At 36.9% G+C, this 25,774-nt stretch overlaps 1 protein-coding gene across 1 annotated transcript in view; it reads right to left on the reverse strand.

Annotated features, from left to right (window-relative positions):
* Positions 1-25,774, reverse strand: part of PASD1 (PAS domain containing 1) — a 98,647-nt gene that overhangs the window by 44,770 nt on the left and 28,103 nt on the right. The window contains exons 2-4 of the mRNA XM_011971385.1: positions 19,445-19,500; positions 13,832-13,920; positions 6,744-6,833 (exon numbers count right to left, since the gene is read on the reverse strand). Coding sequence (XP_011826775.1) covers positions 6,744-6,833; positions 13,832-13,920; positions 19,445-19,472 — 207 coding nt within the window. The 5' untranslated portion in view covers positions 19,473-19,500. The remainder of the gene's footprint in view (positions 1-6,743; positions 6,834-13,831; positions 13,921-19,444; positions 19,501-25,774) is intronic.

The following is a 25,774-nucleotide window of genomic DNA, read 5'->3' on the forward strand; positions in this document are numbered from 1 at the left end:
AAAAAAAAAAAAAAAAAAAATCAGGAAAACAAAAAGAACAGCACAAAAATCTAAAAATGCATAACCTTCCTTTACATTACTGCCTCTCCCTTCAACTATAACTCTATTTATCTGGAGTTATTTACAAATATTATACATCAATAAGAAATTTTAAAAATAATCAGGAAAACAAAAACAACACAAAATTCTGAACATGCATAATCTTCCTTTACATTACCGTCTCTCCCTTCAATTATAACTCTACTTATCTGGTCCACTTTGGGACAAAAATTCCTGAAATGAAACTATACTTGTCACCTCCCCTTTCTTCACTTCTCACTCTTTCTTGAAACCACACTAATGAAGTTTATATCTAACCACTCCACTGAAACTGCTTTTGTCAAGGTCACTAATGCCCTCCATATTGCCAAATCAAATCATCACTTCTCAGCCCTTCTCAGCCCTCATCTTACCAAGCATTTCAGCATTTGATGCAACTGATCCTTCCTTTTCCCTTGATACATTTACTTGACTTGCAGGACACCACACACATGAGGATATACTTCTACCTCAAAGGCTACTCCTTCACAATTTGCTAGATCTTACTCTTGCTTCCTGAATACTAGGCATCGGAGTACCAGGGCTTAGTCATTAGGCCTGTTTCCCTACGTGGTCTCTTCCACTTCCATCTCATTAAATACCACCTATCTGTTAATGACTCGCAGATACTCGTCTGTTGCCCGCACGATAACTCAATTTGGATGTCTAATCAGATTTCAATTTTAAGAGATCCAAAAAGAACTCCTGATCTTTTCTTTGACAAAATATGTTCCTCCCTCAGTCTTCCTAATATCAGTAATGGCAACCACCATTTACCCATTTACTTATCCTTGACTTGCCTTTTATTTCTCAAACTCAACATCCATCAGCAATCTCTAATGGATCAATTTTCAAAACACGTACAGACTCAGTACACTTTTCACCACCTGGTCCAAGTCTCATTCCCAGTTTGGATTACTGCAGTAGCCGTAACTGCTCTCCCTGCATCTATTCTTGCCATGCCTCCACCACCACTCCATTCTCTATAGAACAGCCAGCGTGATCCTTTCCAAACATAAGCCACATCATGCTATTCCTATGTTCACTCAAAATTTTCCACTGATTATCCAAGTCATTCTGAATAAAAGCCAACGTCTTTATAAGGGCTTTCACCACTCAATATTCTAGTTCCTTGTTGCTATTGACCTTATCTGCTCGCTCTCTCTCTTGCTCACTGCACTCCAGGTACACCTAACTCCTCATTCACATCCAAACACAACGAGAGCAAATACTCATCACAGAGCCCTTGAACTAACTCCTCCTTAAATGTGAAGCACTGGTTCCCAAATACTTGCAATGGCTTTCTCCCTCACTTAATACAGGTCTTTACTCAAAAGTATTTTACATAGCACCAACTCCTTGACATTCTCTTATTGCCTTTTTTGTTATCTGTTTATTATCTGCCTTCCCCATTAAAATGTAAATTGCAGTATAACAGAGACCTTGCCTGTCTTATTCACTGCTATATCCTCAACACCTAGAACAGAGCTTGGCACTGGTAAGCATTCAGTAAATATTGGTTGAATGAATGAATAATATTGTATCATGTAGCTGAAATATGGTGAGACATGGATAAATTGAATATCAGATATAGAAGTAATGAGCTTTTAATGTGATAACAACAAAGTAATAAAGTATTCTTTGTAGCTGAATAATGGCTTTGTGTGACAAACCACAAATTCCAATGATTTTTTAACTGATTAGCATTAATAATCTACAGTCAATATTCAGAAATATATCTTTATGGCCCATTTGTAGAAGCCAGCCTATGAACTGGTCAATGCTCGAATTAGCAGATGGATGCTGTCTCAATCAAGTTTGGCTTGATTAAGGATAGAAATATTACCTTAATTTACCAAACAAAACATTATGGAATTAACAGGCAATACATCTTGACAGTGAAAGTCACACAGTAAAAAGAAAGGTAGATTTTTTTCACTAAATTTAACTTTTTCAATAAAAATGTTTTTGTTGGTTTAGTTATAAAATAGACTTTAGATGCCAAACTAGGTTACCTCTGTGGAGACGACTCATTCATTCACTCACCTAACACACGATAAACAACTGCTCCATGCCAGTCACTATTCTAGGTATGTTCACATATACAAGCTCACTTAATCCCCTGGGAGAGTAAGAATTATCCCTTGTCTTATTCTTCAGGAAATTAAGGCTTCTCCAATTGTCAAGAGTTCAGAAATGCAGAAATGAAATTGACATGAAAGCTACATCTAATTCCATATCTACTGTGCCTTTTACTACACCATAGCTGCCTAAGTCCAATTTGCATCAGGAACAGAAAATTTCCTACTGGACCAGTTCCTGTATTTCGGACATTCTACATGAAGTAATTCACTGAATAAGATTTTACACTTATTTCTTATAAGGGTTACAAAAGGTGAACCTGACAATGAATTCCAATGAGCACACAGTCTAGTAGGGCAGATTAAATATGCACAATCAATTATGATGTAAAGTATAAAATAATACCCTAACAAGAGGTACAAAGTGCTATGTCTCATAAGTTCTTTCATTAGTTGAAAAATGAAGATAGTATTGTCACTTAAAAGAGTTCAAAGTGAGCTATCTTTTGATAGTCTACATTCTCTTGGATGTGACTAGTGGTAATGAGTTTCTTTTTGATTCTCTAGGGATAGGAATAGTGACAATAAGCCTTATAATTAACCACCAATTGAAACAGTGGATCTGTTCCAGTGACCTTGTTCCTTAGTTAGAAAAAGGGCAGAGACTTGAAAGCGTGATTAACCTCATGTTATTTTTGTAAATTTTTAGCATTTGCTCTTATTACACAAGGTAGAAAGATCAAGGTACTTAGAACTTAATGAAGCAAGGATAAATACCAGCGAAAAATTAAGGTGTTTTTTCAAAAGCCAAGTTTGCAAATATCTATTAGTTGTCACACAAATATTAGCATGGTGAGTCTCAGTCACACCAAAAAAACAAACAAAAAAAAGAATTAAGAAATTTACTGGGGACTCCATGACATTTACTGAGAATCTAGGCAAGAATCATCTTTTTTACTGCCAAAGACATTCATATTACACATGCATTAGAAAGCTATTCAACTGTATGAGGCACAGGGAAGGATAAGATCCTCTGCAGGAGATTTAGGCTGCATCTCAAATCAAATGAGACTCATCACTACTAAATCTCTGCTATCTGTAAGCTTCTCAGGGAAAACAGAGCAAATCTCATCACAGTTATCACAAACTAACCATGTACCTATGTTCAAAATTCGCTAAAGTCTAATCTCTTAAAGATTCAATGCTGAGAATCTTTTCAGATGTAGCGTATGTTTTAAAAGTTTCGTTTGCTTTAGAACTGCAAAAGAGAATAAATATATGTAAACTCCCAGATTTGATTTTATTTTCAGGGGGAACAATGGAGTGGGGTGAGTAGGAGGGCAGGCTGCTAAGAACAGGGGGCAGTGACTAGAACTTACTACTACAAATGACTATGAGTTTTTCCAAAGGAAAAAAAAAACTGTCAATGAAATCAATGATTGGGAAAATATGATGGAAGGTTTCAGATAAAAGTTTAATACCATGATGATAATGATAACAGGCATCACTTTATTCATGGTATGTGTTGTAACAGCATAACTTGGACACATCTTATCTCTCTGTCATACCCATCTTCAATACATCAGCAAAACAACTTATTTTACCTACAAAATACTTTCACTGCCACATTAATCCAACCCACTACCATCTATAGCCCTCCAAGTGGACTCTGTACTTCCATGCCTGCCCCTCATAGCCAATTCTTGACGTAACAGCCAAAGCGATTCTGACAAAACTTAAGTCAGATCATTTCTTTCATCTGCTCCAACCTCCCCAATGGCTTCCTCCCATCTCAGAGGAAAAGGGATGTTACTTCTCCTGTTACTGCTCTGACTTTATCATCTCTATTTTCCTTTTGCTCACATCACTCCAGCCACACTGTTCTCTCTGCTGTACCTTTTCCTGCTTTCAGGTTCTTACATATGCTTTCTCCTCTGTCTGAAAGATACTTGCTCCAATTACCTGCATATCACACATACTCCATTCAGGTCTCTGTATAATCATGTTATTTATAATAACTCATCTCCCAGCACTCTCTAAGTAATATTATTTCCCCACTTATAGAAGAGAAACTAAAGGTTACGTAGTTAGAGAGAAACAAAGCAAATTTCAATTTCTAGATTATTTGATTATTTGATTCCAAAGACCAAGTTCTTTCCATTCCACCATGCTATTAGTTTGGAGTTGCTCCACAGACAGAGGTGCCTAGATGTGCAATGAAACTGAAGATTCCTGGAGCCACGCAGACACTCTAGAAATGGTTCGGTCTCCATTTTATAATATAAGTTGGATGACTTACAAAATGAAATTTTTAATCAAAGCCTGAGAAAAAGATTGCCTGTTTCGAAAAATTAAGAACAGTTAGGATTTAATGAGGAAGTGTGAAACTATGCCTCAGGTGTAGTCGTTTTTAACCTTGTTTTATAGGAATATATAACTTAATTCCCATTTAATGTTTATGTACAAATATAATAGTTATACATTTATTTTTAAGTACACTGATCTCAGGTAAATCAAGTCTATTGTTTAAGGCTGGCAGTTCAAAGCACATGTCCCAGATACCTCTCTAGACCTTGTGGTTTTGGGGCAGCATGTGTGTGTGTCGTACCTCAAATGTTGAAGGGTGAAAGAGCTTCTTGATAATGAAAACTCTGAACCAAATACATAAAGAAGCAAGATCATATCATAACTAACACCATCATTATAATAAATCCTCACATAATAAGAAAAAGTCACCAGTCTCAGCCAATGACCAATTTGGTTTAAGCAATATCTGATGCCACAAAAATTTGGGTAGTTTTCTGGTCTTCATTATAATAAAATTTAAGCTGTAATGGATCATACTCGCACATTCCTTCTTTAAATATAGATTTTAAAAGAATCTTTTCCTTCTATGATTTAAATATACTAAAGTGCAATCCAATAAATATCTCTATTTGCATTTTATTCAGCTGTTTTGGTAGCCTACAGATATAAGCTGAATTTGAAAATGTAAACTGTTTTTTAAAAAAACGAAAGAGGATGAGAAATAAAAGAGATTGATTCTAGCATCTGTAATTTTTTTTTTTTTTTTTTTTTTTTTTTTGAGACGGAGTCTCGCTCTGTCACCCAGGCTGGAGTGCAGTGGAGTGATCTCCGCTCACTGCAAGCTCTGCTCCCTCCCAGGTTCACGCCATTCTCCTGCCTCAGCCTCCCGAGAAGCTGGGACTACAGACGCCCGCCACCACGCCCGGCTAATTTTTTTTTGTATTTTTAGTAGAGATGGAGTTTCACCGTGTTTGCCAGGATGGTCTCGATCTCCTGACCTCGTGATCCGCCCGCCTCGGCCTCCCAAAGTGCTGAGATTACAGGCGTGAGCCACCGTGCCCGGCCGCATCTGTAATTTTTTTTAAAGGGTATAAGGACTCTGAGTTTCCAAGCAGGCCACGGAACATGCCAACTGGCCTGGCTAAACTAGTGAAATGTTTTTAATCCACTTCCAACCTAACTACAGGATAATCTAACCCTGGCTTCTATTAATTTCCATGTTCCAAACTTGAGTGCTATAGATCTCTGGATCAGGGTTTGTCAAGTTCTTGAGACAACTCTGTGGAATGAGGAATACGTAATGAAAACAACCGAGATATGATTGTTTTACACTACCACCAATAGTGCATAGGGGTTTCAATTTCTTCATATCCTCTCCCAAAACTTTTTGTTAACACAACCATGCCAATGGCAGACAGTTTGTGTGGGAGGGTTGTTGTTGGTAAATGTATTCTAGGTAACCCCTCCTCAAGCACCTGTATAAGTGGAATATCAAGGCCTTGCTACAGACTGAATGTTTATGTCCCCCAAAACTTTATATATTGAAATAATCTAACTGTCAATGTGACGGTATTATATTAAGAGATGGGGCCTTTGGAGGTGATTAATGGGATTAGTGTCCTTATAAAAGAGACCCCTAGGCTGGGCATGGTGGCTCATGCCTTTAACCCCAGCACTTTGGGAGGCCGAGATGGGCAGATCTCTTGAGGTCAGGAGTTTGAGACCAGCCTGGCCAACATGGTGAAACCCTGTCTCTACTAAAAATACAAAAATTAGCCAGGCGTGGTGGCGTGTGCCTATAATCCCAGCTACTGAGGAGGCTGAGGCAAGAGAATCACTTGAACCCAGGAGGCAGAGGTTGCAGTGAGCCGAGATCGCACCACTGCACTCCAGCCTGGGTGACGGAGTGAGATTCCATCTCAAAAAAAAAAAAAAAAAAAAAAAGGAGCTCCCTTGCTTCTTCTACTATGTGAGGTTATAATAAGAATAAAGATGTCTATGAACCAGAGAGTGGGCCCTCACTAGACACCAAATCTGTTGGCACCTTGATCTTGGATTTCTCAGACTCTAAAACTATAAAATGTAAATTTGTGTTGCTTACAAAGGCACCCAATCTACAGTATTCTGAAACCAATGAAAATGACAATAAAACAGGGGCACGTTTTGACAACATGGAAAACATCTTCTCTGATGAGCTTTATGCTCCTGAAAATAAATAATGAACCCCTAACCAACAAACCAGAATGATCCACTTTCCCAAAAGTAGAAAGAACTTACTGGTAAATGTCCAAGAAGAGAAGAGATGTTTTCAGCCACATGAATGATCACTCCATCTGCGTTCAGTGTAATCATAAAGCCATCTAATAACTAATGACGAGAGGATAATAATGTAATTAAATAGTGGAACAATAATAAAATGATAGCTTTATTGCTAAATGCTTAGATAATTATAATGGCACACTGAAATGTATTGCAGTCCTTAAATATCAATAAAATAGGCACAGACTTAATTAAAATTCCATTATTCTGCCTCCTACACAGAATCTACTTAACCTTAAGCATGAAATGTTTATCAAATGATGTGTCACTTAAACAAACAAATTTCAATGTACACCCAATTAACATGAAATTCTCTAACACAAGCTAAGAAGATTCATTTCCATGTGTAGGTTGTTTCACTATAAGAACACTTAATTTCAAAAAAGTTAAAAATATTTTAAGGACACTTTCATTTGTGGTTAGGTTAGTCATCTCCTTATAAATATGGATATTGCCATCACTTTCCTGCTATATAATGGATTCAATAGCCAGACAAATGCCTCCTGGTAGAGAATATCTAAAATGATGAATAAAATATATTAAAACTTATTTTTCAAAACAGGACCAAGCTATTGGTAAAGTAAGGGAAATAATCTGGTGTCAGAAATGACTAGATTGTGAGAATTAAGACATCAGAGAATATTAGACCCTGTATCTGCCTTGAGACTATCTTCCAACACTGATGGCCTAGAGCTTGGGGGACAAAAGCAAAGCCGAGGCCTGTACAAGGCAGGAGGTGAAATCAAAGACCACAATATAAAGCCAGGTCTCCAAAAGGCTGTGACACCTTCAACAGGTGAAACAGAAAAATCTTATCCAGTGAAAGGAGACAGGGAATGTGCATGCCTCCCTCAGCCTCAGTCCTGGGAAGAGTAGGAAAAGAGAAAATAGTCAACTTTAGGAGGCACTAAGCAGAAGCCCACCTTTACACAAACTTGGAGCTAGAATTCATATACTACCTGTGTGGCCCTCAACGACCAAAGTCTAATATCTAGTTTAAAGTGATCCTGACCCCATATGTCTAACAAAAGTAAATCAAAATCACATCTAGACAATTATTTTAAAATGAGGGTTCAAAGAACTCATGCAGATAAAGTTACAAATAATACGAGCTTATAATAAAAACAAAACACAAGAAGAGATGAAGCATTATGAACAAGAGGCAACAGACATAATAAAATAAAGAATCATATTTAAAAAATAACAGATATTGGAATTATCAGATACAGAATACAAAACAAGTATGCTTAATAGGCTTAAATAAATAACAAAGGGCACTAAAAATATGAAGAAACAAGAGACTCAAAACTGACTCGTGAGATATAAAACATAATCAAACAGAATGTCTATAGATGATATTGTCATCAAAATTAGAAACTTAATGTATAGGTTAAATAGCATGTTAGAACACAGCCAGAAATAAAATTGTTGAGCTGGAAAGAGCTGAGAAAATGACTCAGAATGTAACACAAGGCGACATACAAATGGAAAAATAAGATAAATTCATTTCATGGAGAAGAGAATGAGAAAGTCCAACATATGTCTGATCAGTGTTCCAGAAGGAGATAATATAACAGAGAAGAGGAAATACGCAATGAGATACAGGTTGAAAATTATCCAGAAGTAATAAAATACACCAATCTTAAGATTCAGGAAGCCCAAGTAATTGCAAACAGGATTCTACATTTGGATAAAGTCACGAAATCCTCAAACCCATTAGGATGGGCTATGATTAAAACAAAACAAATAGTTTTGGGACAAGATATGAAGAAATTGAAACCCCTATGCACTATTGAGGGTAGTGTAAAACGACAAAGCTGCTATAGAGAACTCTATGGCAGTCTCTCGAATAACTAAACATAGAACTATCATGTGATTCAGCATTTCCACTTCTGGGTGTATAAAAAAAAAAACACAACCTGAAAGCAGGAACTCAAACAGATATGTGTACACCTATGCTCACAGAAGCATTATTCATAATGGCCAAAAGGTATAAACAATCTAAGTGTCCAACAGATGAATGTATAACCAAAATGTATAACAAACAACGAAATATTATCCAGCCTTAAAAGGAAAGAGAATTTTGCCACATACTACAACATGGATGAAACATGAAGATATTATACTAAGTGAAACAAGTCACAAAAGGACACTACTGTATGATTCCATTTATATGAAGTTCCTAGGACAGCCAAATAGATAGATGCACAAAGTAGAATGGTGGTTACCAGGAACTGGGAGAAAGTGAGAATGGGGAGTTATTGTGTTTCAATTACGCAAGCTTTTAAAAGCTGGAAATGGATGGTGGTGATGGTTGCACAATAATGTGAATGTACTTAATGCCACTGAACTCTATATTTAAAAGTGATTAAATGATAAATTCATGTTATATACATTTTACAATAATAAAAAAACAGGCCAAATAATAAGTTATAATGGAGATTAGAAAGTATTTATGATATAATAATTTTTTAAACACCATTTATCAAGACTTGTGAAATGCAGCTAAAATAACATTTGGGAATCTTTCCCTAAGTGTATATATTAGAAAAGAAAATTGGTTAGAAATCAATGAATTAAATAATCTAAAATTGTTAAAGAACAAAAAACGAACCCAAAAAAGTAGAAAAAAGTAAATAATAAAAATAGCAGAAATTAATAAAATAAAAAATAATGACACAATGGAGAGAATCAAGAAAGTTAAAAGTCAATTCTTCGAAAAGAACGTTAAAATTGACAAAACTCTGGTAAGACAAATCATGGGGCAAAAAACACAAACAATATTAGGAGTGAAAAGTGGATATCATTACAGAAGCTTCATTATGAACAACTTTATGCCAACAAATTTGAAAGCAAGTCTTAGAAAAATATAAATTACAAAAAGTAACTTGAGAAGAAGTAAAAAATATAACCAATCACATCATCATTAAACAGCGAAATCACTACTTTAAAATATTCTCTTATCTTTATAATGTTTCTCCTTCATAGCATACACAAAAAAGAACTCAAAAAGTATGAACACATTAAATATAACAGATAAAACGTTAAAGCTTTTAGAATAAAATATAAGAGAATATATTTATTACCTTGTGGTAGGTTAAGGATTTTTTAAACAAGAAAGTAAACACTCTTTGGTAAATTTGATTACTTTAAAATTAATAATTTCTGTTTGTCAAAAGTCACCTTAAATAGTGAAAAGGCAAGTTTCAAACTAGAACAAGAATTTTGCAACACATAACTTGCAAGTGATTCATTTCCAGAATCTGTTTAAAATCTCCAACATATGAATAATTAGAAAGAACAACAATATCATAAGAAACTGAGCAAAGGTTAGAAACAAGCATCTCATAAAAGAGGAAACAAATGGCCTCAAAATTTGGGAAAAGACGCTCATTGTCATTTGTAATGAAACAAGACACCATTCCATTCCCAACCAATTGACAAAAATTTAAAAATTAGACAATAAATTGTTAGCAAGGATGTGGAGCAATAAGAACTTTCATCCACTACTACTAAGAATATAAATGAACAGTAAAATACACAGTGAAACACAGCCACTTGAAAAGCATTGTCATTTTCATGTAAAGGGGAGCTACCCTACCACTCCACTCTACCCTCCAGCCATCTCACTCCTAGATATACACCTAGAAACACTCTTGCTTATATGGAAAAGGATATACGAACAAAAATGTTCAAACCAAAACTGCTCTCAATAACAAAAACCTACAGCTCTGCAAGACCCAGTTTATGTGCCTCTGATTCATACCCCATCCCACCCTCAATCAAGCCAGGGATTTTAGCTTTCCTTTTGCAGTCCCAGCCTAGTCTCCTAACTCCGCCAGCAGTAGGGGTTTTCAGTATCCATCCAAAGTGACTGGATTCATGAAAGCAGTAACTTCATCCACCTTGGGGCATCGGATCTGGGTACCCCAGTGGGTTTCCAAAAAAGCCAGGTGACTTTTGACTAAGGACAGGAGATAGAAAATGACAGGAGATAGAAAGGAACTGGTAGATACAGTATTTTCCCTTCCTCCCCTATACAGACTATTCTAAGGTGCGGTGCCTTTTACATAGTTTAAGAGTGACTGAACAACCCACTGTGTGTTCTTGTGAAGTTGTATCCAGCTTGGTAATAAACTATCCTAAATTTCAGTTCCCTTCTTCCCTGCCTTACTTTTCTTTCCCCCTCACCCTCACTATCCTGAGAATGTATATCCCACTAAAACCTTAGCATGTAAGTTTTGTTTCTGCCTTTACTTCCTAAGGAGCATGAGCTAAAACCGATTTCTAGTGCCCATCAACAGTAAAATGGTTAATTGTACAGTATGTTCTAACAAGAATACAGAAGTAAAAATGAATGCACTAGAGTTACATGCAGTGTCATGGATGAATTGAAAAAGGTTGAGCAAAAATATCAAGTCAGAGAAGAATACATACAATATAATTCAATTTATATAAAGGTGAAAGTCATGCAAAAGAAAACAACATATCACTTACAGATGCATACACCTGTCCTAAAAATACAAAGCAAGGCAAAGGAATATTGATACAGAACTCAGGAAATGGTAGGGAAGAAGTGGTGTGGAAGAAGAAGATCATGACAAAGGGGATTTCAAAGGATCTGGTAATGCTCTATTTCTTAACCTCAGTGTTACCTGTACTATTTTTTAACTGTTAATATATGTTATATACATTTTTGTAAGATAAAATTTTAAGTAAAAGCTTTTAAAACTGGGTGCTTGCTATTTCCTATTAGACGTCAAAAGATAACGTCCAAAACTGCCACATGCCTGAAGTGACCTTCCAAACACATAGGTTCAGAAAACAGTCTAGGCGGATCTGGTAAGGCGTTTTGCTCCTCTACTCATTTTTTGTATGTCTGCTTGCTTTTGGCATTTTGATTACCACATTCTCTACTGAGATGGTTTGCTCTGAGTTAGTCTGGACCCCCATGGGCTGGAGTGTAAGTGAGGAAACATGGTGTGCTACTTAGCTGTGCTACTCAGCTGTGCTACTCAACAGGTCTTGGAGTAGCACAAGGTGCAAGGTGCAAGCTCTCCCAGTTTGGTCTCCTCTTTCCTACAGTAAAAAGGATCATCATTATTAACTTACTCATAGGCTTCTTATGAGGATGCCTATGAGCATCCTCATAAGAGGATGCTCTACATGAGAGCACTGTGTAGGCTACTCTACATGAGAGCACTCTACATGAGAGCAGCTACTCTACATGAGAGCACTGTGTAGGTTGTTACACAGATGTCAGGAGGCTCTTACGTTTGACCAACAGTATGGCAAACAGGAAGGAAACATCCAAAGCTAAGTCATTGCTCTGAAATACAAGCCATAAGAAACAAAGGCACCTTGCTCTCTTGCCCTCCAAACTCCGCTTTCTTTCATGCTTCAAAAGAATGGCCAAACCTGTAATGAAACTAGAAAGTGAAGAGAAAGAGCCCTCTACTGTCCCTCTTCTCAGATTTCCTGATGTTTCCATCTCTCTGGCTGAAGTCAGCCCTGATTGGTCAGACTGAGCTTGTTTATTGCAAGAAAAAACTTCATGAATAAAGAACAGACTTTTCTAGGGAAGTTATTAAAGCCTAATGGAGGGGAATAAAGTGGAAAGGAGGGAATTACCCAAGATATTCTGATCCTTCCAGTTGAATGCCATATATTCTGTAGTTGTGAACATAATTATCCCTCTAGGGTGTAGTTATACCTTGTCTAGCTTCTAAAATATTTCAAACAAGAATCTGGTTTCATAAAATTGGTAACAAGATTTCACATAACACATTTTAAGTCCTCTATTTAGCAAATATTTGTGTATAGGATCCCTAAAACAAAACCTTTAATAAAATTGAGAGAGGGTCGTGTGCAGTGGCTCATGCCTGTAATCCCAGCACTTTGGGAGGCCAAGGTGAATCGCTTGAGCCCAGGAGCTCAGGAGACCAGCCTGGGTGACATAGTGAGACCATGTCTCTATAAAGAGTTATAAAACATAATTAGCTGAGCATGGTAGTGTGCACCTCTGGTCCCAGCTACTTTGGGGGCTGAGGTGGGAGGATTGCTTGGGCCCAGAAGGCTGAGGCTGCAGTGAGCTACAATCATACAACTGCACTCCAACCTGGATGACAGAGTGAGACCCTGTGTCAAAAAAAAAAAAAAAAAAAAAAAAGTGAGAGTCTGTTGCTTAAAAGGAAGAAAAATGAAGTAGAATATTAAAATATGGTTCCACTCATTCACAGTCAGTAGAATTTTGGCTCTAACATTGGGATGGGTTTGAAAAGATTCACTCACACAATGCCTTTCTCAGACACCATTATGACCACTAATGGTCATAGTGCTGGGTGATCAGCCAGTACCGAAAGAGAAAAGGGACCAGACTGATAATTTCTGGGTGTCCAATATTGCCAAACAGTGTACTATATATTTTACACATGTTCACTTTATTTTATTCTCACATCATCTCAATGAGATAAAGATCATTTTTACTCATTTTAAAGAGAAAGAAATCAAGGCTCAGAGATGGTAATTCAGTCAAGACACACAGCAAGTAAGTGACAAAGGCAAAATCTGTATCCTTATCTGTCCAACTCAAAGGAATATGGTCCTTCGGAGTGCAGTTTGTGGCTTGTGAAACTAACCAGTTCTCTTGGAGATAGAAACTATAAACACCTTACATTCTTGAGGGGGGAACAACTACTTGAAGGCTAATTCATTAGAGTATAACCATCTATGTTGAAAGAGTCTACCAGATAACCACTTAACTTGCCACTAACCTATGCAAAGATTTGTTTGTGTTTGTTGTCACTCAAAATCAGTGTTTCTCAAAACTCAGTTGGCATAGGAAGCATCCGGGGAGCTTGAGAGAAATGCAAACTCCTGGCCCTAACAGGTTTGAGATTCTAATCCAGACGATTTAAGTTATCAAGCTCTCTGGTTGATTCTAATGCATATTATCTCCTAATCACACTTTGACGAACACTATATTCTTTGTCTTCTATTACATGTATTCAACATATGAAGTAATCAAAGAACAAAAGCCCTCTTACCTGTAGCATCATTTGGTTGAAGTCATCATAGGTACGAAAAGATGGAATCCAATGTAATTTCCTTTGAGAGCTTTTTGGATTGACTTTGTCTTTTTAGAAAAAGGAAGAAAGTACAGAACAGTGTCACATTAAAATGATTAGCTATGGGTATTAGATTTTTCAAAGTTATACCTAATTTATAGAAAAGACTCATGAGAAAATGCTGAGTGCTAATGAAGGATCTGATGTTGGCTAACTAATTGTATATAAATGATCACAAACACAGAAGTGTTTGGAATTGAAAAAGACTTTGAAGATCATCCAACTCAATTTCTACCACACACATTATGACCTGTTAAACACTTTTATGATTTTTCAACTTCTAGTTATTTTTTTCCTCTTGAGTTCTACCAAAACCCAGTATCCATAATCCGCCAGGTAAGTCAAGGGGCTCTAAGTAGGTCCAGACCCCCAAAGTCCTCCCCTAGTCCTGACTAAATTATGAAATTCCACTCTTTAGTTTCATCTATTTAAGCTTTACACAAGGTCCCTTAACTAGAATATCTTCAAGCTTTATCTTTCATCTCTTCCAAGCTACTGGTACTGTCCTCTCCCCCATCCGTCCTATCACATTCTTCAGGGTTTTCTGGTTTCCTCAATGAAAAGTGTGTTTCTGCTCCTGTCTGCTGTCAACATGTGCCACTCTCTACCTCCCCAACTCCACCCTACTCCACTAACTTCACTAGCAAAGGGACTTCACTAACACAGCCCTCTAATCTCAAGTGATTTTAATACTTCATGTCAATAAACATTAGTTCCTTCTCCTCACAGAAAAATGAGACCCATAGCATACAACTTTGATCTCTATTAACAATATAAAATCGTATGACAAGGATAATGTCTACAGTGGCTATTGCTTTCTTGACAGGCATGAGTCTCTGACTCATTCCTAGAAGTAGAGTTGGGTAAGAGGGAGGCCATGCATAAGGAGAGCTTTAGAGCCCTCACTGATGAGGGAATGAAAATAGGGTGTGTAACTGGGTGTGAAATAGGAGTAACATGAAAAGTAAACCATGCCAACTGCATAAATGCCTCAAGATCAGTGATCCTGACCACTGTTCCAGCTTGGAAACTCAATTCTAGGCATAGCTCTTCAAACTCAAGAAACAACCCATGATACTCTTCCACAGTCAATTTCTGAAGAAATTTCTCCATTGCCTTCCAGTTCCATCTAATAACTTTCACCTCCTATACTTCATTCAAAGAAATAAAAAAGATAGGGGAGTTCATATACTGTCAAGAAAGGATAACCACTGTATTTTATAAATAAATCATAAAGGACTTTTCTACTTTACTATTACCCATGAACTTGTTTTTGTTTATTCTCTAAGGTGCGCATCATATCCAATTCTTCACCATATCCCCAATGTCTAACATGGTACTTAAGTCATGGCAGGGATTTAACACTTGTTAAACTGAACCTCTTTTATTCATTTATTTAACAAATGTTTACAGAGCTTCTGCTATGGGTCATATTCTGCTTTACAGGTTCAGGATACAGCATAAACAAGAAAAATAAGGTGACTGTTCTTTTGTATCTTACAGACTGATGGGGCAGCGTAGACAAATAATCAACACATAGACAACAGAACAGACAGTTTCAGGTATCTGCAAGTACAATAATTGGTAAGATCGGGTGATCAAGAAAAGCCTTACTAGGAAGGTACTAGGAAGGTAACATCTGAACTAAGATTTGATAGACAAGAAAGCAACTGTGTGAAGATATGGGACCAAATCATCTCAGGGAGATGAAGCAGTAAGTGCAACATGAAGCAGGAAATCATTTTGCCTATTTGAAGAGACGAAAGGATCCCAAAGTGGCCGCAGTGGGATGACCAGGGGGTAAAGCAGTAGGAAAGCCTGAGAGATAGGAAGGGCCAGATCATGTAGGGTATATGGTAAGAAGTTTGTATTTTATGCTGAGTAAAACATGAAATGCTTTTAATTATTATTATTTTGAGATAGAGTCTCGCTCTGTTTCCCAGGCTGCAGTGTAGTGGCGCGATCTCAGCTCACTGCAACCTCCGCCTCCCGGGTTCAAGCTATTCTCCTGCCTCAGCCTCTCAAGTAGCGGGGAATACAGGTACCTGCCATCACACCCAGTTAATTTTTTGTATTTTTAGTAGAGATGGGGTTTCACCATGTTGGCCAGGCTGGTCTTGAACTCCTGACCTCAGGAGTTCAGGTGATCCACCCACCTCGGCCTCCCAAAGTGCCGAGATGACAGGTGTGAGCCAGCGTGCCCAGCCCATGAAGTGCTTTTAAGCAGCAGAGTGACATGGTAGATTTTTACAAGATCCCTATGGCTGTTTGTTGCAAACAGAATGAAGTGGGTAGCAAAGATAGAGGCAGAATCTAGCTATGAACCTTCATCAAAAGTAAGAGATGAGGGAATGGGGAGATGTTGGACAAAGGATACAAAATTTCAGTTAGAATAAGTTCAAGTTCTATTACACATCATGGTGACTACAGTAAATAACAATATATTGTACACTTGAGAATTGCTAAGAGAGTAGATTTGATGTGGTCTCATCAGAGAAAGGTAAGTATGTGAGGTAATGCATATATCAATTAGCTGGATTTAGCCATTCCACAGTGTATACATATATCAAAATACCATGTTCTATACCATAAATCCACACAATTTTTATTGATCAATTTAAAAAAGAAAAAGAAAAAAAAGTAAGAGATGATGGTGGCCTGGATTTGGGTGGTACATCAAGGCTACGCAAATGGTGAGAAATGTATAGATATGAAACATACTGTGTAGGTAGAAGCCAAAAAAATATTGCAGAGGAATTGGATAGGATGGTGAATGAAGTGGAGGAAATAAGAACGGCTTCTAAACTTTTTGCTTGTGCGCCTGGCAGAACGACTGGTGGTTGCCAGTTACTGATATGAAGAGAACTGGAGGTGGGGATGAGACAGGCAATGCAGTGTAGGGGTATCAAGAGTTCCTTTATGGCCGTGTTAACCCTTCTATTTAATATGCAATTGAGGACATCACGTAGAAAACTCTTTTGCTAATTGTATAATAAGTATGATTCTCAGGGAAGGAGCTCAGGGCTGGAGATAGATTTTAAAAGTGGAGGTCACTGATATCTACATAACACTTCAAATCAAGGGAATAGATAAGGTAACCTGGAAAATGGGTACTGTGTAAATATAAAAGAGAAAAAAGTCCAAGGACTGAGCCATGGGTACACCCATGTTTGGAAGTTGAAAGGGGAAGAAGAAGTAGAAAAACACAGATAAAGAGTGGCCAATTCATATGGTTTGGCTTTATGTCCCTGCCAAAATATCATCTTGAATTGTACTTCCATAATTCCCACACGTTTGTGGGAGGGACCTGGTGGGAGATAATTGAGTCATTGGTGCACTTTCTCCCATATTGTTCTCGTGGTAGTGAAAAAATCTCACGAGAGCTGATGGTTTCATAACAGGAAACCCATTTCTCTTGGCTCTCATTCTCTCTCTTGCCTGCTGCAATGTAACATGTGCCTTTCCCCTTCCGTCATGATTGTGAGGCTTCCCCAGCCATGTGGAACTGTAAGTCCAATTAAACCTTTTTCTTTTGTAAATTGCACAGGCTTGGGTATGTCTTTAGCAGCAGTGTGAAAGTGGACTAATACGCCAATGAACCAGGAAAGAAACTTACTGACTGTGCTGTCCCGGAACCTGAGGGAAAAGTGTTTCAAAAAGGAGGGAGTGGTCACATGTTCAATGTTTTGGAAAAGTCAAGAAAGATGAGGACAGTTAAACCAAATAATTCAGCAATGTGAAGGTCACTGGTATTCCTGACAAAAGTAGTTGTAGTTGAATGGTAGGAGCTAAAGCCTCAGTGAAGTGGGTTGAAGAAAGAATGGGATGTGAGCCAGTGGAGACAGGGCCCATAAAATCATTTCAGTAAGTTTTTCTGTGAAGGAGGAGAACACAGAAATAGGGCAATACCTGGAGGTATCATGGGGTCAAAAATTATTTTAAGGTAAGAGATTATTACAGTATAATTACATATTTATGCGCATGACTTACTCAGATGTTTTGAGTTAAACCTACTGAATTAAACCTTAAAATATTGTAGGTAATATTTTACAGGCTTGGGGCCATGTTTCCCTCAGCAACATTTACCACATACCTTTAAGTGCTTAAGATACAGAAATTTGCATTATTTCCCACATATGCTTCGATTAATTTTCATTTCCTTGGCCCACTTTTGCATGAATCTCAATCACATTTTAAGTGTCAACCATATACAAACTTGTGAATGCAAAGAAACAAACTATCTGTGTATTAGAAGGTACTTCAAGAGTTCCTCTAATCATTAATTCTTCCCAACGAATGTCTGAGGTAAAGTGAGAGACCAAGTTGTCCCACCCACAGCTAATTTTCAATGTGGCTAATCGAAAACCTATAATGATGGTGGAGGCTGAACAAATCAAACCTTTGTCCTTTTGTGAAAGGACAGTGGTGCTCTGTGATGTTTCCGATTTGTCTCCTTTTACAGGATAGCCATGAGTTTGCAGTATTTTGCGGAGTCTTGTCAAGACGGCATTTAATTCAGCCTTCTTTGCCTTTTCGAATTCATCAGATTCATCCCTAATTGAGAAAAAGAAAACCAATCAGGGTTACTAATGGCAAGGGTGGGGTGGGGAAATCAGATGATGGAACAATAGAAGGTAAGAAGAGAGAAAGGGAGAAGTTAGTGTCAATATTTGAGCAAAAATCCCATCCTTTGATTACCCATAGAGCAACAATAATAATCATTATTAAAATAAGGAAATGAAAGCCAACTTCATCTCCCTTTGCTGTGGGGCCCTTGAGGGTAGGGACCATATCTGTCTCCTTGTCTCTTCCAGAACAAAGCCCCGCACAGTACCTGGCACAGTGACCTAAGAATTATATAAAATAAGTCCAAATTAATTTGAATTTAACGGTGGGTCTTTGTTCCACCATATATTATTACATCCTTTAGCAAGAGTGTTTCTGATAAAATTAAATTCTTTCTAAGTGGTCTATAATCACACAAGAGGCTCTCTCAAAGCCAATGCTCTTCTCAGAGAGGAGACTGAACCATAAAATGCTAATTGATTTTTTATTTTTTACTTTTAAAAACCACAGATCATACTGCAAACTTTTGACAAAATCTTTTTGATCAGTGTACTTGAATTTATTTTAGAAGTTTGATCTGGAAAAATAAATTAATTTATCTTCTCAAACACAAATGAATTTAAGCTGTAGGCAAGCCAAGGCTCAAAAACAGTCTTCTAAAAATATCAGGGACTGTATACTTGTCAGTCATTTGACAACCATTAGAGTCAGCTCTGGGCAGGCACTATGCAAGGCATGGAGGACACAGTTTGAGGAAGAAGGCTGTCAGGAAAATAGGTAATGTGCTAAGTATTATAATAGAGTTGGGGCTGAGAGTTATGAAAAAAAAAAACAACACTGGAGAAACGACATTTCTCTGAGTGAATTAGGTTTCCCTGAGGAAATGCATTTTGCTAGATGTGAAATGGGAACAGAGCACGAGGGAGAGGGCTTTGACAGAAATGTCAGTCAGTTATGAATGCATACCTCTTCTCTTTCTCTCTCTCATCCTCATTCATTATTCAGTGATGTAAGGAAGACTCCTGAAATCAAAGTGAAGTAATATTTTACTAAGAAATCAGTTTTAGTGGTGAATCACAGTAAAGCAATAAGGATAATCAAAATTCTCAATTGCATAACACTTTTCCCTCAAGGAATGCCTACTTCTTTTAAAGATAGGCTTTCATTAAGTACCAATAACACTCTCATATGTTATGTAGATGTTGAAGACTTGCTTTATTGTGTAATCCCCAATGAATATTTTTGATAATAACATTACAAATGAATATATTTGTAAAAGTTACAAAAACATTCTGTGGTTACACCACTTAATCAAAAAACAAAAACAAAAACAAAAAACAAGTATTTGTAGTTTTAGTTCCATACCCTTAAATTCATTTAACTTTCATTAACTTTGAGAAAATTTAAGGAAATGAAGACAGATGCAGTTTGAAAGCTTCATGCCAAGCATGTACATGCCACAAAAGAGAAAAATCTGCATTATTGTTGTTCACAGAAATCCCTGGTGTATAAAACAATGACCTTGAAATCACTGAAGTCCTCTGCTTTGAGCTGTACAATTAGACTCACACATCACCTCAAGGCCAAAGCCTCAAGGTAGATGTCAATGGCATCCCAATACATATGTGCTACAAAAAAGTGATCAAAATATAGCAAACATCCTTTAAATGCTCTCTAAGTAAGGGAAAGCTTGGGGAGTCAAACACTGGAAAGGTACTAAGCACGAAATATGAACCTGTGCTTGGTGTTAATGCTCTCCTACATAAAAAATAACCTGAACAGGGAAGTGAAACTAAAGCTCACCATCTCTCCCTATGTATAGCCAGAACTCCCAGAGGCTAACATTACATTGAAAAAAAAAAATGGATAAAGAATAACCCAAACAAGGAAGTGGAATTAAAACTCACCACCTCTCCCTACATGTAGCCAGGACTCCCAGAGGCTAACATTACATTGAAAAAGAAAAAAAAAAATCCTCCCACCAACAGAAGAAGAAAACAGGAAGCTTGTCTGTCTCAGCGTGTTCTCTGGGTGCAGGGGAAAAGACACCACCATACGGAATCAACCTTGGGGTTCCAGAAAAGGCAAAGATAAACCCCTTCTGGAGAGATACTTTCTAAAGACAGATTCCACAGAATTTCCACAGATAAGGCACTGTTGAAGATGAGCTCACTATTCAAAATTAGAAAATACGTAAGGAAATAATCTATCAATCCCCAAACTAAGGGACACACACACCCCCCAACAGTATGAAACCCCCAAGAACTTCAAATAGCTGTGGAGAAAGATGAATTAGAAGTTATATAAATAGATATATTCAATGAAATTAATTTTTAAAAGATGGGTTGAACAATGTATTAGAAACATCAGATAAGGAAATTAATAAATGGAACAGAGCTATGAGGAAACTTGCCATACAGTAGGAGAAAATGGGTTGGAAAATATGAAACAAGAGGTTATGAGATATGAAGGACAAAATGGGAAGGTACAGTATATATCTAAGAGAGGTTCCAGACAGGCATAATAGCAAGGGGAGATGAGCAGTAAGGAGACAATTTTAAATTTTCCAGAATGGAAAATGTGACCCAATCTGGATAAATTAAAATAAAACCACACCTAGAAACATCACAGTGAAATTTCAGAGCACCAAAAACAGCTAAGCCATTCTAAGCCATGAAAAAGATCAACACATACCAAAGAATATTATCAAATAGACCGTATTTCTGGCCCAAATACAATTAAATTAGAAATCAATAATAAAAAGACAATACAAAACCTGATCGATTTGATCATTCAAAATAATAAAACTTCCTAAATAGCTCTGAAAAGCAGAAAATACTCAGAACTAAATATTACAAGTATACCACGTTAAAAATATATTAAAGTAAAATGCAGCTAAAGTAGTACCAAAGCATTTGGTCTTAAATGCCTATTAGGAAAAAAAGTAAACAAAAACTAGTAAACAAATTAGTAAACAAAATTAGTAAGTTGGCCGGGCTCAGTGGCTCACGCCTGTAATCCCAGCACTTTGGGAGGCCGAAGCAGGCAGATCACCTGAGGTCAGGAGTTCAAGACTAGCCTGGGCAACATGGTAAAACCCTCTCTCTACTAAAATACAAAAATTAGCCTGTTGTGGTGGTGGGCACCTATAATTCCAGCTACTCAGGAGGCTGAGGCTGGAGAATTGCTTGAACCTGGGAGGCGGAGATTGCAGTGAGCCGAGATCACACGACTGCACTCCAGCCTAGGCGACTGAGTGAGACTCCATCTCAAAAAAACAAATAAACAAAAAACAGTAAATTAGTAAACAAAAAAAATTAAAAATAAAAGTAAAGCTAAAGAAAGGAGAAGTAAGAAAATACTAAATAGGACCAGAAAATAATGCAATAAAAATAAAGATAGAACAGAAATCTTAAAATGGTTTCTTAAAATAAAAACTAGTGAAATAAATAAAGCATTGTTATACAAGGTTAATCAAGAAACATGGGAGAGGACACATTTTGGAATGAAAGGGCATACTATAAATACAACATAGTAAAAAGCAGTATGATCAACTCTACACCCATAAATTTGAAAACAGTGAAACAGAGATAAAACGGGATACTGCCTTGGAAAATGAATTTTACCCAAACCTATTTAAGGATACAAAAAAAGCTGAATAAACTCTACAAATCTAAATAAATAAATTCGGTAATGAAAAATCCATCCACAGAAAATAACCTAAACAAATCTAAGCAAAACCTGATGATTTCACAAATGGATGCTTCTAAACATTTAGAGAACTGATAGGTATCACCTATCTCATGCAAATTATGCTAGAAAACACACAAAAAGAGAAACTACCCAATCTATTTTATAATGCTAGTATATTCTTCATACCAAACTAGAGAAAGGCAGCATCAAAAAGAGAAACTTTATGTCAGTTTCGTTTATGATCCATATGAAAAAATTCTAAATACATTGTAGAAACCCAAAGCAGCAGGGTATTAAGAAAGTGGAGTTAATCCAGAAATATCAGGATATTTTCACATTAGAAAAAATATGTAATTCAACATCCCAGATAAAAAGAGAAAAAGCATGTGATCATCTCTGTAGATTCCGAAAAATACATTTGATGTAATTTAATACACACATATGATTTTTGAAAATATTCTTAACAGACTAGGAATACACAGAAAGTTCCTTAACCTGATAAAATTTATCAACCAGAACATACAATCCTCCTATGTAAAGGTAGAACATTAAAGGAATTTTTTAGTTTCAGGAAAAAAAAGAGTGGCTGCTAAAACACTTAACACAGTGCTAAAAGTGCTAACCAATGCCTTAAGGCAAGAAAAGTAAATAAAATGGATAACTATTGGAAAGGAAAAATAAAACTGTCTGCATTCATGAACATTCTGATTATCTACATAGAAACCCTAAGAAATTCTGCAAACTATTAGAAATAAAATAGTTCAGCAAGGTTGCTGTGTACAAGATTAATATTTAAAAACGAATTTGTTCCTACATACCAGCAACCAAAATTAGAAAATATTTTTAAAACATACAATAGCACCAAAAATTATAGAGGTCTGCTATGGCTTGGTTGTGGTTTCCTGTCTCCACCAAAACTCATGTTGAAATTTGATCCTTAAAAAGAGGCAGTGCTGGAAGGTGGAGCCTAGTGAGAAGGTTTGGCTTATGAATGGTTTGGTGTCATTCTCCTGGTAGTGAGTTCTCACTCTCCTGATACAGGATTACTTCTCAGGGGAATGGATTAGTTTCTGAGAGACTGGGTTGTTAGAAGCTGAAGTTCCTCCTCCTTCTTGCCTCACTTTTTGCTCATGTCCCCTTCCCCTTCAACTTTCTCTGCCATGTTGTGATGTAGTGCAAAATTTCTTGCCAGAAGCTAGGACCACGCCCTTGAACTTCTCATCCTGCAGAACCTTGAGTTAAATAAACCTCTTTTCTTTATAAATTACCCAGTCTCAGGTATTCTGTTATAACAACAGAAAACAGACTAAGACAGGATTGTTGCTTATCACTAGAATAACTGATGTGGGAACAGCCCTCCTGCCATGAACAATTAGGAAACTGGACAAATTATAGGAAACGCCTGTTCTAAGACACTGGAAAGAGGTAGCACATGCCTGTGATCTTTGAGATAAGAGCAAAAATGAGAAGAGCTCCACAATAATCCCAGATTTCTACCTGAGGACACTTCCAGACCATGATTGAGGGAGAAGGATCTCAAGTAGAATAAAGTGGTCTCATTAAGTTTTAGGAGACAGACATAAGAGTTCAGAAAGCCAAGAAAGATGGTTACAATTTATGGAGCAGAGTATCAGAAAGAAGGGAGCTCTGGGGGAAAAAGAGTTCCAGAAATCTGCATACATGTTTGTTTTTGTTTGTTTGTTTTTTGAGATGGAGTCTCACTCTGTCACCCGGACTGGAGTACAGTGGCACAATCTCGGCTCGCTGCAAGCTCCACCTCCCGGGTTCATGCCATTCTCCTGCCTCAACCTCCTGAATAGCTGGAACTACAGGCGCCTGCCACAACGCCCGGCTACTTTTTTTTGTATTTTTAGTAGAGACGGGGTTTCACCGTGTTAGCCAGGATGGTCTCCATCTCCTGACCTCGTGATCTACCAGCCTCAGCCTCCCAAAGTGCTGGGATTACAAGCGTGAGCCACCGCGCCTGGCTTGCAAGGTGACATTCTACAAGACCAGTCAAAGATCAACTACCAGGGAAAGAACAAATGGTATGAATACAAAACTAAATAAACACCACAGTTCATGCATAGGTGGAAGACATTTGAGTTGTATCTAGCCAGTGTAGAGGAAAATGAGCAGAGACTCTCTCAGTGTGGGATCTATCAGGCCATCTAAAATATAAGTTACTAGATTCCCAGAAGAGGGAGGCAAACATATTTTTGGAAAAATAATTACCAATTTTTTTTGCCATACTGGATGAAAAATATAAACTCATATATCCAAGAATATTGGTGACTCCAATAAAATAAACACAAAGAAAAACTAAAAGAAATTGCTGAAAACCAATTTTAAACAGAAATCTTAAAAGCAAACAGATATAAAAGATACATTTAATACCAGAGGAAAAATAATGTTTTCTGTCTGGCTTCCCATCAGAACAACTCAAACCAAAAGACAATGAAACATCTTTAAAGTGCTTGGAGGGGGAGTTGGAAAATCAACCCAGAATTCTACATCCAGTAAAAACACACCCTTTGAGAAAACTAAAGATATTTTCAGGTGAACAAAATCTGAAATAAGTCAATGAGAAGCATACCAGCTTTAATAGAAATGTTAAAGGAAGTACTTCAGGTAGAAGGAAAATGATCCCAGGTGGAATCTCAGATCTACACAAAGGAATGAAAATCACTGGCTCTTAAGAATATGTATGTTCACAAATATAAAAGAATGTTTCTCTTTTTTAACTTCTTTAAAAGATAATTGATGTAAAAGCAAAATATTCTAGAGTTTATAATATATGCTGAAATAAAACCTGTGACAATAATAGCACAAAAGATGAGAGGGTGGAAAATAAAAATCTGCTGTTGTAAGCTTCTTACATTATACATGAAGTGGCACAATATTAATCCATGGGCAGACTGTAATAAATTAAAGATGTATATGACAAACTGCTTAGAGCAACAAATAGAAGGCACAGATACAGATTATAAATCAAAAAAGAGATAAAATGGAATACTAATTAAAAGCTCATTTAATCCAAAAGAAGCAGAAAAAAGAAGACAATGGAAACAGCGATCAAATAGGGCACACAGAAAACATATAGTAAGATGGTAGACTTAAATCAAAACATACTCATAATAATATAAACTATCAATGGACTAAACACACAAATGTAGTTTAGGATTGATGATTAGATTTTTAAAAAGCAAGACCAAACTATATGTATAGTCTATAAGAAACTCAATTTAATTATAAAGACACAGGTTAAAAGTAGGATTAACCATTGTGGAAGACAGTGTGACGATTCCTCAAGGATCTAGAACTAGAAATACCATTTGACCCAGCCATCCCATTATTGGGTATATACCCAAAGGATTATAAATCATACTACTATAAAGACACATGCATACGTATGTTTATTGCAGCATATTCACAACAGCAAAGACTTAGAACCAACCCAAATCAATGATAGACTGGATTAAGCAAATGTGGCACATATACACCATGGAATACTACGCAGCCATAAAAAAGGATGAGTTCATGTCCTTTGCAGGGACATGGATGAAGCTGGAAACTATCATTCTCAGCAAACTATCACAAGGA

The sequence above is a fragment of the Mandrillus leucophaeus genome, unplaced genomic scaffold (assembly GCF_000951045.1).
Source record: "Mandrillus leucophaeus isolate KB7577 unplaced genomic scaffold, Mleu.le_1.0 Scaffold1218, whole genome shotgun sequence".
NCBI classification, from domain to species: Eukaryota; Metazoa; Chordata; class Mammalia; order Primates; family Cercopithecidae; genus Mandrillus; species Mandrillus leucophaeus.